The 19,136-nt window shown below is 35.8% G+C and overlaps 1 protein-coding gene across 3 annotated transcripts; it reads left to right on the top strand.

Moving 5' to 3' along the window:
• The first annotated feature begins 288 nt into the window (after positions 1–288).
• Positions 289–17,597, top strand: LOC114356130 (uncharacterized). 3 transcript variants are annotated; one of them, XM_028309231.1, is made up of 3 exons: positions 289–312; positions 2,993–3,089; positions 17,190–17,597. In XM_028309231.1, the coding sequence occupies exons 1-3, from the start codon at positions 295–297 to the stop codon at positions 17,327–17,329; spliced, it is 255 nt and encodes an 84-aa protein (XP_028165032.1). In that variant the 5' UTR covers positions 289–294; the 3' UTR covers positions 17,330–17,597. The 3 variants fall into 3 exon arrangements, with proteins under 3 accessions (XP_028165032.1, XP_028165031.1, XP_028165030.1); XM_028309230.1 differs by lacking the exon at positions 17,190–17,597 and adding an exon at positions 11,173–11,574 and having other exon boundaries at positions 291–312; XM_028309229.1 differs by lacking the exons at positions 289–312; positions 2,993–3,089; positions 17,190–17,597 and adding exons at positions 7,730–7,780; positions 10,175–10,271; positions 11,173–11,574.
• Positions 17,598–19,136: the final 1,539 nt, after the last annotated feature.

A 19,136-nucleotide genomic window follows, 5' to 3' on the forward strand; every position in this document is an offset into this window, starting at 1 on the left:
TATAGATTTTTGAAGTTGAAATTACTAAAGTTATATTATTACATTTTAAGTGATAGAGTAAAAATTTTAAGTGAGCTTACAAATGGTTCGTAGTATTAAGCTGGGTCGATTAAAAGCTATTATTAAAAAAAGCACACCAAAGTCCGAATCAGTTCAAGAATTTAGCTGTGTTGAATTTGAATAATCTTATCACTCGTTTATTTGTCGATCGGTCGCCAAATAAATCGCTCGATTGATCCATCGATTTAAGCGGCGCGCCCGCGAGGGCCTGCTCACTCGCGCGCCGCAGCCATCATGCTTCGGTTGAGACAGGTCAGTGAATTATCAATAACAATAACGATTAATCAATATTCATTAAGTCGACACGTGGCATAATGCAAGTCAATAAAATTCGGCACATGGCCAGTCATAATTTGTGTTTATGGAATAGGAGTTATTGTAGTTTATTATGTAGAGATGACTGACAAGATTTTTGAATATTTTGCAAAAAAATAATTGGGCATTACTTAGAATAATAAACTCTGTTACACTTAAGTGTTCTAGATGAAACATTATCCTTTAACATCAAACATGCTTTCAATTGCATCATTTATGAGTATAATGCCCGTTCTCACCATCAATCCCTAATTTTTAAGTGACCCCTATAGTAATAACAAATAACAAGAATTTTGTTGTCATAGAGGAGGCCTTTTTCCAGCAGTGGACATCATTTGGCTGAAACGAACGAACGAACGAACGAAGGGGTCACTTAAAAATTAGGGATTGATGGTGAAAACGTGCGTAGATCTCCTATACGTATTTATAAAAGATATAAGTAGGTTTATTTTGCAAAGAACTTGACTCAACAAAAATGCTGTCCAATAATAAGCTCTCGTTTCATAACTTTACTATCTTCCTTTTATGGGCTGCTCAATAAAACAACTTTCCATAATGGACCAGCATTACAATTACAAGTGATTTTCGCATTCCAATACAAACTCATAACAACTGATCGACAATTTGGAATTTTTCATCGAGCTGTTGACATACAACTCCCAGAAAAAGGTGTTTTCAGACATGAAGAATTCTACTGGTTCACAATGTCAATTCATTTGATGCTTTTAATCTTACGAACTCACTCCATGATGCGGTCATAAGTGCATGTCAGACAGAGTCAAAATCTAACTTTGTCATTTTCCTTAGGTTGTTAACTGCTTGCGAATCGGGTTAATGTCTAATACCAAGTGACTGGCATTATCCACTTAGTTCCACATTATAAAGCAACACGCCTTTGGCTCTTTAATAATCCCAATAAATAATTGATACCTGACACTGACACACAGAACTCGTGTGCACTATTACCTACTTAGCAACAGCGTACATTCAAAATGGTGCTTGAGGTCAAACCTGGACAATGGTATTAAATAACCACGCAGGGTTGACAAATGACAATAAGAGCAAAACCATTAAAAAAAAGTATTTTTATTGCACAAATAACAAATCGTCCCGTTAACCCCTTGTGGGCGAAATATGCTTGTGGTTATGAGTGGGTTTACCACAATACTCCAGCGGTGGGGTTCGAATCAGCATTCCTCGGATCTCGAGTCAGCCAGCCCGAGACCGACATTATTGGGCAATTTTCACCGCAAATATTTCACGGAATTATTTTAATTTAAGAATGTATTTCAATGACTGTAATGGTCATCGTTATCTCAAGTTAGTTCACTTCTGTTTAGTCAATTTCCTTCATTAGTATTTTGCGTATGTGCTCGAGGACTATATTAAAGTTCCATCTTGCTGGAGAGTGCCATCATTTGTTTGTTTCAACCGAAAGATGTCCACTGCTGGACCTGTTCTGTATTTACAAGGAACTTGGCATAAACAATTTGAATTATACTCTTAATTTGCATGTAGTTCCGCTTCATACACGTCTCCTATATGCTTGCCATCATCGAAAACTGTTTCATTAAACTCTGTAGAACTTTGAAAACTACAATTAGAAAATTTTAAAGTAACATATTTTTCTTGGAATTTATTATGATGACAATGCCTAAACAATTCCTATCTTACCAACCCTAACTCCCAATATGCACTGGTGCTCTAGTTATTGAGTTACAAGTGACATTTACTGGGCCTTGAGAACCTTTTAACGAAGTTGGTTTTGAAGGTTATTTCTATGTGATACATAAGAACGATTGTTTAACCATTTTGGATTATGTACGCGGCAGCAAATCCAAAGGTTAAACAAAGGTGTGAGTAAATAAAGACTTTGATTTGATTTGATAGGTATGCGTAGGCTTCTAGGCTTAGATAGGGATGCTTCTAAAATCTATTGTCATAAAATTCAAACAGCAAGGTAGTAAATAAGGTAAAGTATTTTTTTCCCATATTTTTTACATTGACACAAGTTTTATTGCAATTTATACTAAACCGGTTTATCACTTAAATCAAGGCGTTTCCGGCAATCGTTAAAAAGCGAAGATTTTGCGTTTCTCTACACTACCGCATACCAAAACATGCCCACGGCCCAGCACGCATGTTTTATGCGATATTAATCCTTACAACTTCAATAATAAGATGCATAAATGATTATCCCCATAGGGAAACTGTTTACTAATAAGTTTATATTGTTAGCGTCGTGCCTTCACATTAGTTCCAGTTGGAACTGTCAAGGACAAAGCTTTTTGTAAGAGCTTTTAAGTCGTTCAAGCTGTCTTTGAATGGTAGAGTGGATTATGTCGCTAATAAGGCTCAAAAGATTTTTTAAAAGCATAAATTTTGCTCAATTTATTCTAATATTTATATTTTCCAAACATCATTTGATATCAATCTACTGATGTACTATGTTTATGGTGTAGAAGTATGTGTAGGATAAGTAAATAGTACAAGTAGAGTATCACTAAATTGATAGAGCTAACCGCCACGTGTATTGAATAAACGGTAGCGCATTATTAATTAAATAAATACATGAATCAACTTGGATATAAGAAAATATTATTCTGTCCCGTTTCAGATCTTAATAATCTGCGCCAGCTGTTTGATCCTGCTGGCTTCGGCGAGGCCGGACAGCGCTGGCAATCCACCCTTGCCAGGCCCTGGACTGTCATATGGTAAGCATTTTAAAGCATAACGGATAGACTATGTGAAGTAATTGGAACGCATTAGTTCGTTAGTAGTCTATGGTTTGGTTTAAAAAGAATATTTTTTTTATTGACGTTCTTTGTGTGTCACTTACCTTTTCGAGGAATAAACTGAAATGTATTTTGAACTCGCTTTTCATTAGAAATCCTTCATGGTAGCAGAGCGTACCGTTTACCGTGACTGTTAGAGGATTTCTAGAAAGGCGACAAAAGTGTTAGGGCGCCGGCAAGTCACGGCATTTTACAACAATAGTTTGACAACTCCAATTCTAAATTTTCAAAACGAACAACGATCATCATGTCTGCATNACCGAAGCTCTGAGCTCGTATTTTGTTGATTTGTGCTAAATATACAACAATCATGTTAATTAATACTTATGAAATAGTAAGTTGAATAATTTATCTTTTATTATATACCATGGACATTAGCAAAAACAAAAGAAAAGTATGTGTAAAATGGGATTGAAAAAAACTGGTCCAAATTAGCGGACTCTCCCTTATTAGTTAAGGTTTTAACAAAACTGATATATTGAATTACCTTTAAACTTACGATGTGTCAGTTATAAACAAAAATCATAATGAATGGTAAGGGAAAGAGCCAATACACGTGCTAGTTGCAGCTACAATTTAAACACAGTTTCTGTGCACTTGGCATAACAGCAAATCATCTGAATTGTCCTATTGTAGATTTTACTAAATGGGTGCAGTTATGTCAACTGTACATACCATAGGTGTCATCAACGTCCCATAGGTGTCATTGATCTGTTGAGAATCGATAATGGCTAAACATTTTTCTAAAAAAATGTACCTACTATTATGTGATTAAAGAAAAATAACGTAGATTTTAGCAAAATTCACCCCGAATATGACCAACTTAATATGATACGAATGTTTTAATGCCCTAGTTATTTTAAGTAGACCGATCAATTTGATTGATTGCACAGTGAAATAATGTAAAGATTAAATAATGTACAAAATAAAATTGCCAAAGTATATTGGATTCCGACTCTAGTTAAATGATTATGTTGTAATTTTTTGATAATGAGGTTTTTTACACTAAGGCTGGGTTGCACCATCTTACTTTAACTTTGACAAACGTCAAAAATCTGTTAAAATCTATACAAAAAGCACCGATTATTGTTAAAGTTACGGTCAAAGTAAGGAGGTGCAATTCAGCCTAAGAATCTATCAGCTTCGAATGTTAACATTGACTTTTGTATGCCGTGACGATCTCTTTGGGCAACAAAGCGCTCATGAAATGCAACCGTCAGGTCCGGTATGCCGCGTGCTGACTTTGATTCGCTTTCAATTTTAGGGATCTTTAATCGTAAAATGGTAAACGATTTTAAAATTACAATAACCTCTGATATTTACCTACTCTCATACCTATATTCTAGATGATTGAGTTTTAAAATCTCAGAAGATGCTCAGAATTGACAAATTGGTACAACACACGATACATTTCATATTAATCAGATGCTTTCCGACCGCGGCTTCGCCCGCGTGGTTGTTTGGGTTTTTATATAACCTGTGACACTCAGCAATAATGTGGCTTTCTACAGGGTGTTTCTTGTAAGGTGTCAAGCCGAAGGCAGGTGATAGGTGAGGACTAGACCTATCGATTTCACCCCCATGTATGTTCTACGATTTTTCATAGTTTAGAAGTTATCGTTAATTTTGTGATTTTTTCAAATTGTATGACCCAGTAGGCTTTAAATTTTTTTATCTTTTTTTTGGGTCGACTTTTCTCAGATTTCTTTTTTTTGACAGATTCCCTATGAATTGCAGATTTTTGAAAAAAATAATCAACTTCCTATCTTTGATGCAAGATACAAAATTTTTGCTAGAAACATAAAAAATATGCTTTTAGCGGAACATTCTAAAATTTTCAACTTAAAAGTTNTTTTGCTATGTTCACCACCTAACTAGGCTAAATAAAGTCCCGAGGTCAGAAATTGTGTTCCATGGATTTCTCTCTACACCGTCGTTAAGGCATTCATTGACTGGACTAAAAAAACAATATTTATAGTGCCTCGCGTTCGCACTTTCAGCCACCCTAAAAGCTGTCTGGCAAGGCGAAGGAACCATCAGAAGTGTCTGGCTGATGAGGGATTTTCATCAAATGATAGTTTAAATATTTTATGTAAATATCAGCTTTTATAGTATGACGTAAGTAGGACTACATTTTCATGAACTTTAAGGTGTCTGGCTAAGGTTTGCCACCATGGTAGGTGTCTGTCAATGACTGACGTCATTTCTAATAACATTTTGAAGGAAATATAAAAAAATCAGCCTTTATACTTTGACGTAATTAAGTTGGTATTTTACACACCTTTAGTTCCGTCTGTCTGCCAAAGCCACCATGACCCAAACTTCATGTTTGGCCATGGTTCTTAGCTATGTTGGGAGCATGCGCTGACAAACTTTCAGCCTTTATAAAATAACGTAGGTCTGGCGTTCAGTAGCTCTTAGTCTATATGTATTGCAATCCTATCAATATTTAAATTATTTGGTGGTCGCTACATGTATGTTCAGCTGCATAAAGCTCATTTCAGTTTTTATAAGCATTTCCTTTTTTCCATGTCACAATAGTCCAGCAGCGGTAGGTTCAAACCAGCGTTCCCCGTATCCAGAGTCAGCAAGTTTGACACCGACACCATTGGGCTATTCTCAACTCTTTTATATTATTATTTTTCCTAATAAGTGAGAATTTAAGATCACTCATTGGCCGAATATAGGAAGCATGCCTTCATTTGGTCATCAACCATCAAGCTTACATAACAAGCGAACTTGCTATGGCCCCACCGGAAAAGGCAACGATCTGTTGCGTAAGGAAGCTTAGCTAGGGTCAGGGACGTTGCTAACGAATCGCATATACAGTTTACGATGATTTACGTGACGGCACGTCAAGTTGAACACAGTTGAATCTTATGTAGTTGTGATAGGGTTGATGTTGCAACGAAAATGTTTAGGATGACGTGCTGTGATGATGATGATTTCTGTAATTGGAATAGGATTTGAGAGTAAACTACACCATGGATCATGTCCGTATTAGTTGAGGAAGCAATCAATCATACAAAATTGTAGAAAGAACAGCTGCGGGAGAATTATTAGAGTATTAAATTTTAATTTGGTGAATAAGTAAAACAGTTGAATCTGATAACGATGTTTTATGCATATTTTATATTTGAATTAAATCTAAGGAGATATCAAACTTTGCTACATTTTGGAAGCTTATTCAACAAAAAAGCTATATTGAATATTGAAATCTTTAAATATAGGTACAACTGCAATTAGAACGTATTTTATGCAACGCAATATTTATATTTGCTATTTATCCGTTAGTTTACATTGCTTTTAATTGGTCTACAACTACATAATAAAGTGATGTAGGTAAATTAAATTCTCCGTTTATTTATAACAGGAATTCATGAACTCATTTTTTTCTTACAAATTAATTGTGCACAAACTTAGTTTTATCATAATATCACATTTTGTATGGAAACAAAATAAAAAGTTACGAACATATTTGGTATAAGTTGTAGCAAATCAGAAACATATTATCATCTTTGTTGCAAATGAACACCTATTACAAACAGCATAAGATACCAAAGTGTTTATTACCTCGTAGTGCCGTCCCAGTACCTACTAGGAAGATAATACAAACGCATGAAAAACATCGCGAACTTAAACGTTTTATTAAAGGCTACGGACTTTTCAAGGTCATATCTTATCTAGACGTAGCAGTTTCACTGTCGGGTACTTATTCGTGAATCGATAGAAACTGATGATACTATCATTAGTATGTGAGCCCTTTTCAGGGTACTTCTACATGTCCCAATATACCTTGCCCTATCACTACTTCGGGACAACATATTGGCTGGTGCTAAGAAGAAGTGGCGATAGATGATGTGTGTGTACATTAGTAAATATCGTTTATGTATCTATGAGTAAATAGAAAGTATGTTTTAATTTTGCGAGTGTCTCAACAGGAAGTTTTACATGCTGTTTACGAACCGTATTATGAAATGATAGAAACTCAAACACCGACTGCAGTCTATAATTGTTGTAAATATTGAAATTAAAGCAATCGCAGGTTTTAATCTATGCTCCAGTTCTGAGCGTTTGTTTCAAAATAAGCACCTAGATTTCCTTAATACTCAAGCCCTCAAGCTATGCTCATGCTAAAAACCATTTTAACATATTTTCAAGCCGATACTAGAAAAAAAACTCGATAGTCCATACATTTTGAAAAGGTAGAGCGCTGGTATATTTGAAAATGTGAAAACTCATTCGCGTGTAACAGATGTTCATTTTCATACATAAAACACCGACTTAAATGTCGCAGGAATCTTTGTAAAGTCTTTATGTCCAAAAATTTACTCTATCCTACATGATTCATAGATTTGAAGTTAAATAACTTTTTATATTAGCTTACAATGAAAGCTTGTAATTTTGCAGGTGGATTTAAAGCTGAAAAATAGAATCGTTTGAAGAATAATTCAGCTTAGGTTAATTTCGATGTGAATAATATCGTATCACTCGTTTGTTTCTCGATCGGTCGCCAAATAAATCGCTCGATTGATCCATCGATTTAAGCGGCGCGCTCGCGAGGGCTTGCTCACTCGCGCGCCGCAGTCATCATGCTTCGGTTGAGACAGGTCAGTGAATTATCAATAACAATAACGATTAATCAATATTCATTAAGTCAACACGTGGCATGCAAGTCAATAAAATAATAAAATTCGGCACATGGCGTCAGTCATAAATTGTGTTTATGGAATAAGAGCTATTGCAGTTTAGGGAGAGATGACTGACAAGATTTTTGAATGGTTTGAAATTAAAAACAATTCAGCATTGTTTACATTATTCAGTTGTAAAGTGTAAAACTTTTGTAGTTTCGCTATCAAACATTATTTTGAACAAGCTTAAAACATTGAATTATTCAATGATTTTACTATAGTCATAAAGAACTACATACTCCAAAAAAAGCTCTCATTTCATAACTTTACTATCCTCCTTTTATAGCATGCTCAATAAAACAACTTTCCTTATTGGACCTGCAATAAAATTACACGTAATTTTCACTTTCCAATACTAACAACTGAGCGAGTATTGGGAATTTTGTGTCAAGTTTCTGACACAAATCCCAAAACGATGTTTTCAGCTTATTTTCAGAAATTGGGAACTCTACTGGTTGACAATGTCAATTCATTTGACACTTTTAATCTTACGAACTCACCCCATGATGCGGTCATAAGTGCATGTCGATCAGAGTCAAAATATTAATCTTTGACATTTTCCGTAGGTTATTAACTGCTTGCAAATCTCATTAATATCCTACGCAAGTAACTGGCGTATTTCCACTATATTATAAAACAACACGCCTTTGGCTCTTTAATAAGCCCAATAAATAAATTGATACCTGACACTGACACACAGAACTCGTGTGCACTATTACTGACTTAGCAACAGCGTGTACATTCAAAATGGTTGAGGTCAAACCTGGACAATGGTATTAAATAACCACGCAGGGTTGACAAATGACAATAAGAGCAAAACCATTAAAAAAAAGTATTTTTATTGCACAAATAACAAATAGTCCCGTTAACCCCTTGTGGGCGAAATATGCTTGTGCTAAGAGTGGGTTTACCACAAAACTCCAGCGGTGGGGTTCGAATCAGCATTCCTCGGATCTCGAGTCAGCCAGCCCGAGACCGACATTATTGGGCAATTTTCACCGCAAATATTTCACGGGTTTATTTTAATTTAAGAATGTATTTCAATTACTGTAATGGTCATCGTTATCTCAAGTCAGTTTTGCGTATGCACTCAAGGACTATATTAAAGTTCCATCTTGCTGAAGAGTGCCATCGTTTGTCCACTGCTGGACCTGTTCTGTATTTACAAGGAACTAGGCATAAACAATTTGAATTATACTCTTAATTTTCATGTAGTTCATCTTCATACACGTCTCCTATATGCTTGTCATCATTGAAAACTGTTTCATTTAACTCTGTAGAGCTTTGAAAACTACAGTAGAAAACTTTAAAGTAGCATGATATTTTTGGATTTTATTATAATGACAATGCCTAAACAATTCCTATCTTACCAACCCTAACCCCAATATGCACTGGTGCTCTAGTTATTGAGTTACAAGTGACATTTACTGGGCCTTGAGAACCTTTTATCGAAGTTGGTTCTGAAGGTTATTTCTATGTGATACATAAGAACGATTGTTTAACCATTTTGGATTATGTACGCGGCAGCAAATCCAAAGGTTAAACAAAGGTGTGAGTAAATAAAGATTTTGATTTGATTTGATAGGTATGCGTAGGCTTCTAGGCTTAGATAGGGATGCTTCTAAAATCTATTGTCATAAAATTCAAACAGCAAGGTAGTAAATAAGGTAAAGTAAGTATTTTTTTCCCATATTTTTTACATTGACACAAGTTTTATTGCAATTTATACTAAACCGGTTTATCACTTAAATCAAGGCGTTTCCGGCAATCGTTAAAAAGCGAAGATTCTGAGTTTCTCTACACTACCGCATACCAAAACATGCCCACGGCCCAGCACGCATGTTTATGCGATATTAATCCTTACAACTTAAAAAATAAGACGCATAAATAATTATAGCCATAGGGAAACTGTTTACTAATAAGTTTGTTGTTAGCGTCGTGCCTTCACATTAGTTCCAGTTGGAACTGTCAAGGACAAAGCTTTTTGTAAGAGCTTTTAAGTCGTTCAAGCTGTCTTTGTATGGTAGAGTGGATTATGTCGCTAATAAGGCTCAAAAGATTTTTTAAAAGCATAAATTTTGCTCAATTTATTCTAATATTTATATTTTCCAAACATCATTTGATATCAATCTACTGATGTACTATGTTTATGGTGTAGAAGTATGTGTAGGATAAGTAAATAGTACAAGTAGAGTATCACTAAATTGATAGAGCTAACCGCCACGTGTATTGAATAAACGGTAGCGCATTATTAATTAAATAAATACATGAATCAACTTGGATATAAGAAAATATTATTCTGTCCCGTTTCAGATCTTAATAATCTGCGCCAGCTGTTTGGTCCTGCTGGCTTCGGCGAGGCCTGACAGCGCTGGCAATCCACCCTTGCCTGGACCTGGACTGTCATACGGTAAGCATTTTAAAACATTACGGATAGACTATGAGACTGAAGTGAAGACTGATACAGAACTACGAGAATGTATAAGGGACGGAAAGAAGGGAATGATGGTGGCCTAGAGCTTCCTGAAAAAGAAATGATGATAAGTTAAAAATCTTCAGTTTTGCAAGCATTATTACATAAGGGACGGTTCAGTTGATAAGCCATGGTCCGAAGCTCTACAATGAAAAAAATGTTTGGTTACTGCTTACACAACAAAAGTGACCACCGAACACTTTGGTTATGAGGAACAATATGTTGTGTAAATTAAACAAATAATTCTGTAGTGAGCTGGACTTAGTTTGGTTATAGCTAACACTTAGTTAAGCAGTAATCAAACATTTTTTTCATTGTAGAGCTTCGGACCATGGCTTATCAACTGAACCGTCCTTATGTAATGCCTGCAAAACCGAAGACTAGAGCTAGGATTACGGGGAATGCGGTTGCATAGGAAAGAAGAAGAAGACTGTAACATTGAAAGGTTGCAGATTAGAATCTGCCCAAATCAGTTGATTAGCAAAAGCTTCAAGATGATGCTAATATAATATTAGAATTGCAAAAGTAACTCTGTTTGTTATTGTTTTAATACAGTCGCAAGCACGTAGAGTTTTGTTGATAAATACCAATCGTTAAAACCTGTTTAGCTTATTGTAGCACGTCTATGAGACAAAAATTTTTTGAAAATAAACAAGTAAGAATCTTATTACTACACGTGTCGGCGGCCTTAGAGGTGATAATGAAATATAACATTCTCCCATAAATTTTCAAATGAGATCAGATGTATTTATTGGGATTATTTATTTATTGTTTAGTAATATTTCCATTTTTTGCTGTTAACATTTAATTAAAATGTCCTTTATTTCCTGAATTTCAGGCGGCATTCCCTACGGCAGCATGAGCGGCAACGTAGCCGAGTACTTCAGACGACAGGCGCCATCTGGCGTGCGAGCACGGAACCTCGCGCCGCACGGCGCAGGAGACGTCGACTTTACTCCGATTGAGCAGTGGCTGTGATAGATGGCGCTAGGTGCAACCAGTTAGTTCTGGTGAAGACTGTATGGTGGCGCTTATATTTGATAGATTGAAGAGTTACGGAGAAAGGCTTCAAGGCTTTTTTCTCAATTATTGTTCTGTAAATATATGAGCAGTGATAGGTGTAATATAAAATAAATTATCAAGTCATTATTTTCAAGTAATCAACTGAATTTTGAATGTAGAGCTCTGAGTGAGATATTTGAGTCCTTCAAGTGATTTATGGTACAAAATAAAATTAAGTTTAACTATTTAATGCCTTCACGTATTTTCATTATTTATCAATTACCAGGTACTTCATATACATGCAAATATCTCGGAATATTCATGTTAAGTTGGAATATAAGGAGCTAAACCGAGAATATTCTTGACCTGGCAAAGATCTCGAGTAAACGTTAGATAAAGTGAGGTAAAGGATCTCTAGGGAAGAGAATCATTTTACGAATGTGGTTAAAAAACACGTTATCCATAGCAATTCGTAATGAAGGTTTGGACAGCCTAAGCAGTCCTGTAATTAATTAAAGCACCATTATTTAGTTTGACATTGGCCCTAACCGCATTATCAAATAGGTAATAACACTAATAGGAATGTATGTATGCATGTCACAAGGACCTGCACACAATAATGGGCAAAAACGAACCCCGCCTTTAGCCGGCAAATAATTAACCGGGGACGTACAGTTGGGATCAAAAATATGATGTACTTTTACTTCATAATCTCAATTAAATGACACGGAGCGTTATTTATGTAATGATTAAGTACTTGACACTTCCTGAGAATTTTGGATAGTTTTTTTGTTTTTTGTTGTGATAAATAAGTCATTATCATCATCATCGTCAGGTCATTTACTCCCGTATTCACAAATATTACTATGAGGTCTCACAGTGCGCGTGGACGCACAGGGTGACACATAAAACCGATCACAGAGCTCTGTTCAACGCTGTGCGTTTGATTTGATGCTTCGCTTAAGCAAGCATCGATTGTTAATACGGGCGTAAGTGTTAAAAGTGAAGGAGACAAATGGAGAATATATACTTACTTAGGTTAAAGATGGATAGAAAATCATTTAGCAAGTTATTAGTTTTCGTTATTTTTTTATTCTAATTAATTATGTTTTTTTTTTCATCTAAAAGTTGCATTTGCAGATTATTTTCTTTCTTTAATATCTACTAGCCGCCACCCACGACTTCGTACGCGTGGATCCTGTTTTACCCCCTTCATCTATCTTACGCGGTTTAGATTTTTTCATACAAATGTTGCAATATCCTGTTGTAACTAAGCTTTAAGTTTACTTACTAAGGTACCTGCATACCAAATTTCAAGCGTCTAACTTAAGCGGTTTATAAGAGTTATAGACATCTTAATTTCTGAAGTGTCAGTAATAGTCAGTATTTCTGAAGCGACCTGTACTTGAAGTAAGTGGCTGCAGTAGTGACACATAAAACCGATCACAGAGCTCTATTCAACACTGTGCGTTCGATTTGATGCTTCACTTAAGCAAGCATCGATTGTTAATACGGGCGCCCGGGCGTAAGTGTTAAAAGTGCAGGAGACAAATGGAGAATATAGGTTAAAGATGGATAGAAAATAATTTAGCAAGTTATTAGTTTTCTTATAACATTACTATGAGGTCTCACAGTGCGCGTGGACGCACAGGGTGACACATAAAACCGATCACAGAGCTCTATTCAACACTGTGCGTTCGATTTGATGCTTCGCTTAAGTAAGCATCGATTGTTAATACGGGCGTAAGTGTTAAAAGTGAAGGAGACAAATGGAGAATATATACTTAGGTTAAAGATGGATAGAAAATCATTTAGCAAGTTATTAGTTTTCGTTATTTTTTTATTCTAGTTAATTATGTTTTTTTTTTCATCTAAAAGTTGCATTTGCAGATTATTTTCTTTCTTTAATATCTACTAGCCGCCACCCACGACTTCGTACGCGTGGATCCTGTTTTACCCCCTTCATCTATCTTACGCGGTTTAGATTTTTTCATACAAATGTTGCAATATCCTGTTGTAACTAAGCTTTAAGTTTACTTACTAAGGTACCTGCATACCAAATTTCAAGCGTCTAACTTAAGCGGTTTATAAGAGTTATAGACATCTTAATTTCTGAAGTGTCAGTAATAGTCAGTATTTCTGAAGCGACCTGTACTTGAAGTAAGTGGCTGCAGTAGCGGCACCAGTCACTTCCCACGATTGTGGCGATTGTCTTGCCGGCTTCCGACACAATGTGTGGTGGAACTGTTGTACGGCTAGTTTTTAGACGGCCTAAAGTTGCTATGGCGCAACTTTCTTTAATCTGGGATTAGAAAAACTCTGAATAAAATTTCAACTACCATAAGTATAATTTGACTGATTTAGAACTATTTACATCCATAACACGAATGTAAACGAAAAACGTTAAAAATCCTGTATGTTGTAAAAAAATTATAACTCGATAACTATCAAAAGTCACAGTGATTCGGGTAGCCCTAGTGATGCTCTGTCTCTGGGCTTTGGCTTGACATTACTTTTTGGGACACCCTGTATTTGGACGTGTAAGCCCTACAACCGATTTCAACTTGCATTCTACAGTCATTAAATAAAACAATCACTACCCTTGACAATCTTCATCAAATTTTAGGGCAATTAGCCACTGGATGTACAGATCGCAGTGACATAACCGGCCACCGTCCACGCATGGGTGCCGCGCGGCGTAGTATTAAAGCACGCTGTGGTTACCCGTAAGTGGGACATGGGATTTGCGACACGCATTGCTAAAATATTGAGACAAACGACAACTTATACGTGGGGGTTTTATAATTATTATTTCTAGAATCGTCATATAAAAGTTTGGTCGATTATAATTAATTAAGATTTTATTTGTATAAGTGACTAATAAGATTTCTGCGTGCTCTGATATCCCAAAAAAGGCACTAATTTTATTAATAATTTGTTACTACACAAATTACTAATAGTCCCGTTAGCCCCTCGTACTAAGCTAAGTATGCTTGTACCTATCACGAGTGAGCTCATCCACAATAGTCGAGCGACGATTTCTTGCTGGCTACGTTTTCTTTTGGTTTTCTGGTTAAATTGTTTTGGACATGTGGGAAAGAAAAAGAAAGAAAGAGTAGCTATTACATAATTCGGTATCTAAACTCGGATCATTCCAATCGATTAACAAAAGATAAACAGTTTTCCATGCAGGAGGAACATCGCTGATGAGGGAGTTTTGTTTTTGAGGGTCTCCAAGGCCTCACAGCCTCCTCAGACGACAATCGATGGCATAAACTATGACTCGCCCGAGACAATGGCCGGCCTGTTGATACGGCCGATTCACCTTTCGACATGGCCATCACTTTGTCTAGCTCTAATCGGCGAGCAGGGCTGTGGAATTTGCTCAGATTATTTGTTGTGTCATTGATGTTTACATACTTATACAAATAAGTAAATAAAATTGAAGAGTCTGTTTGCTACATCAAAATAGCTACATAAGTACTTTCGTTAAATGCATTTTTAAAAGGTTGTATCGATTTTCAAGGAATGTTTACAAATGTATAAGAAAGGTACACACGGTAGTTATAAAGAACTAATGGTTTTTGAAAAAGTTGGACCAATTTTGAGGATTTTTTTCTGAGGGCTGTTGTTAAAAGAAACAACAAAGACTAGGTACTTTTAGGTATTTAACATTTCATGAATATCTGTTTTTTTTTAAGTATACAGGAGGCAAACGAGCAAACGGTTCACCTGAATGAAGAACTAAAAATGCTTTTCATAAGTTCCTTTCTTTATTCTTTAGTTGCCAAAATACAAGCTCTACAATGTTTAAAGCCAGATGATTTTTATGATTGTTGCATTTTTATTACCTCCTTTGATACTGTCGTCAAGCCATCTCTCCCAAAGCCGCACATTTCTATTCAGCTCGCGANATCACAAGTGACCACCGAACACTTTGGTTATGAGGAACAATATGTTGTGTAAATTAAACAAATAATTCTGTAGTGAGCTGGACTTAGTTTGGTTATAGCTATCACTTAGTTTGGTGATCACTTTTGTTGTGTAAGCAGTAATCAAACATTTTTTTCATTGTAGAGCTTCGGACCATGGCTTATCAACTGAACCGTCCCTTATGTAATGCCTGAAAAACTGAAGACTAGGGCTGGGATTACGGGGAATGCGGTTGCATAGGAAAGAAGAAGAAGACTGTGTCATTCATGCGTTGCTACAAGTACCTACTCGTAATAGTAACAAAGCGCAGTGCGCAGATTAGAATCTTCCCAAATCAATTGATTAGCAAAAGCTTCAAGATGATGCTAACATATGAAAATGAAAATGAAAATGAAAATACTTTTATTAAATAAACACTTTACAATTACAAGATAGATAACATCTATCTATATATATAAAAGTAAGTCGTGTTAGTTACTCCACTTATAACTCAAGAACGGCTGAACCGATTTAGCTGAAAATTGTCAGGGAGGTAGTTTAGAGGCAGGAGAAGGACATAGGATACTTTTTATCCCGTTCGAAATTTAAAAAAAAAGTCTGCTTATTTATTGCCATTAAGGCGGAACAAAGTTCGCCGGGTCAGCTAGTAGTAAATAGAATTGCAAAAGTAACTCTGTTTGTTATTGTTTTAATACAGTCGCAAGCACGTAGAGTTTTGTTGATAAATCGCAATCGTTAAAACCTGTTTAGCTTATTGTAGCACGTCTATGAGACAAAAAAATTTTGAAAATAAACAAGTAAGAATCTTATTACTACACGTGTCGGCGGCCTTAGAGGTGATAATGAAATATAACATTCTCCCATAAATTTTCAAATGAGATCAGATGTATTTATTGGGATTATTTATTTATTGTTTAGTAATATTTCCATTTTTTGCTGTTAACATTTAACCCTTAACCACTGACGTGTCATTTTGTTACACTAACACTGACGTACGTACGGCATACGTACGTAACTTTGAAGACCTCCTGATGTATCAATAGAGTGTAACTTTGGTGAAATTTGAATTTAAATTATTTACACATGTTTATATTAAACAGAGATAGTAAAAAAAACATAGTAACATTAATAGAATAGTATGATATTGGTGAAATCCGCCAGATGTAATAAAAGTTAGACAGGCAATTTTTAAAAATCAACACAAAAATATTCGATAACACTAGGAACTTATATTTTGGCCACATTAAAGATTAATAACATTTTTAATCAGGAAAAAATCAAAATAGCAATAATTCACAAATTAAGTCACTTTTTAATACAGTTCATTTAGGAAGGCTATTTTCTATAGTCTTTCTTTGTTTGATGACCTGTTCACCATTTTGCCGTGCTTCAAACTAGCTAGGAAATATGAAAATATGGTAAACAATCTTCAGAAAAGTCAAATCCAAAGCCACGAACTAAAGCTCCTTAACCATCATGATGATTGTCCTCGAAAACCGCAACTAATATAAAAATGTTCATCCACTGGATTTTTTTGCTAATTTCTTCGTCATTTGTAATATTTTTTTGGCGTAAATAAGGTTTTTTATATATAGACGGCCAAGTAAATAAATAAGACTGCTAACAATTAATTTTATCTATGGACCAACATACAAAAGCAATGTTGAAAAAGTTACACTAACACTGACGTTACGTACCACATACGTCGGGTGGTCTAGCACTCCTACTTAGGGACATGCTACCCATTTATTTTCTCCCGTCGCACACGCATCTCTGGCCATTAGGAAACTACCAAAAAGGACACGCAAAAATTCCCTTACAAAATGAAGTTTTGAACGAAAAACCGTTTGACCGACGTACCACGTACGTACGTCAGTGGTTAAGGGTTAATGAAAATGTCCTTTATTTCCTGAATTTCAGGCGGCATTCCCTACGGCAGCATGAGCGGCAACGTAGCCGAGTACTTCAGACGCCAGACGCCATCTGGCGTGCGAGCGCGGAACCTCGCGCCGCACGGCGCGGGAGACGTCGACTTTACTCCGATTGAACAGTGGCTGTGATAGATGGCGCTAGGTGCAACCAATTAGTTCTGGTGAAGACTGTATGGTGGCGCTCATCTTTGATGGATTATGGAGTTACAGAGAAGTTTACGTGATTTTTTCTCAATTATTATTTTGTAAATACGAGAGCAGTGATAGATGTAATATAAAATAAATTATCAAGTCATTATTTTCAAGTAATCTACTGAATTTTTAATGTAGAGCTCAGAGTGAGATATTTGAGTCCTTCAAGTGATTTATGGTACAAAATAAAATTAAGTTTAACTATAAATGCCTTCACGTATTTTCATTATTTATCAATTTATAACAGGTACCTCATGCACATGCAAGTATTTCGGAATGTTCATGTTAAGCTGGAATATAATATGGAGCAAACCCGAGAATATTCTTGACCTGGCAAAGATCTCGAGAAAACTTTAGTTAAAGTGAGGTAAAGGATCTCTAGGGAAGAGAATCATTTTACGAATGTGTTTAAAAAACACGTTATCCATAGCAATTAGTAATTAAGGTTTGGACAGCCAAAGCAGCCCTGTAATTAATTAAACCACCATTATTTCGTTTGACATTGGCCCTAACCGCATTATCAAATAGGTAATAACACTAATAGGAATGTATGTATGCATGTCACAAGGACCTGCACACAATAATGGGCAAAAACGAACCCCGCCTTTAGCCGGCAAATAATTAACCGGGGACGTACAGTTGGGATCAAAAATATGATGTACTTTTACTTCACAATCTCAATTAAATGACACGGAGCGTTATTTATGTAATGATTAAGTACTTGACACTTCCTGCGAATTTTGGATAGTTTTTTTGTTTTTTGTTGTGATAAATAAGTCATTATCATCATCATCATCAGGTCATTTACTCCCGTATTCACAAATATTACTATGAGGTCTCACAGTGCGCGTGGACGCACAGGGTGACACATAAAACCGATCACAGAGAAGATCTGTTCAACGCTGTGCGTTTGATTTGATGCTTCACTTAAGCAAGCATCAATTGTTAATACGGGCGTAAGTGTTAAAAGTGCAGGAGACAAATGGAGAATATAGGTTAAAAATGGATAGAAAATCATTTAGCAAGTTTTCTTTATTTTTTTATTTTAGTTGATTATGTTTTTTTTTCATCTAAAAGTTGCATTTGCAGGTTATTTTCTATCTTTAATATCTATTAGAGTTATAGACATCTTAATTTCTGAAGTGTCAGTATTTCTGAAGCGACCTGTACTTGAAGTAAGTGGTTGCAGTAGCGGCACCAGTCACTTCCCACGATTGTGGCGATTGTCTTGCCGGCTTCCGACACAATGTGTGGTGGAACTGTTGTACGGCTAGTTTTTAGACGGCCTAAAGTTGCTATGGCGCAACTTTCTTTAATCTGGGATTAGAAAAACTCTGAATAAAATTTCAACTACCATGAGTATAATTTGACTGATTTAGAACTATTTACATCCATAACACGAATGTAAACTAAAAACGTAAAAAATCCTGTATGTTGTAAAAAAAAATATAACTCGAAAACTATCAAAAGTCACTGTGATTCGGGTAGCCCTAGTGATGCTCTGCCTCTGGGCTTTGGCTTGACATTACTTTTTGGGACACACTGTATTTGGACGTGTAAGCCCTAGAACCGATTTCAACTTGCATTCTACAGTCATTAAATAAAACAATCACTACCCTTGACAATCTTCATCAAATTTTAGGGCAATTAGCCACTGGATGTACATACAGATCGCGGTGACATAACCGGCCACCGTCCACGCATGGGTGCCGCGCGGCGTAGTATTAAAGCACGTTGTGGTTAC

This window comes from Ostrinia furnacalis, unplaced genomic scaffold (genome assembly GCF_004193835.3).
Source record: "Ostrinia furnacalis isolate ACB-3 unplaced genomic scaffold, ASM419383v2 OfSCF2663, whole genome shotgun sequence".
Taxonomy (NCBI): Eukaryota; Metazoa; Arthropoda; class Insecta; order Lepidoptera; family Crambidae; genus Ostrinia; species Ostrinia furnacalis.

Bases quoted from the DNA above. Each gene is read 5' to 3' on its own strand.
- LOC114356130 (XM_028309231.1), top strand. The intron at 3,090-17,189 runs GTAAGCATTTTA...CCTGAATTTCAG, and splicing joins AGGCCCTGGACTGTCATATG to GCGGCATTCCCTACGGCAGC.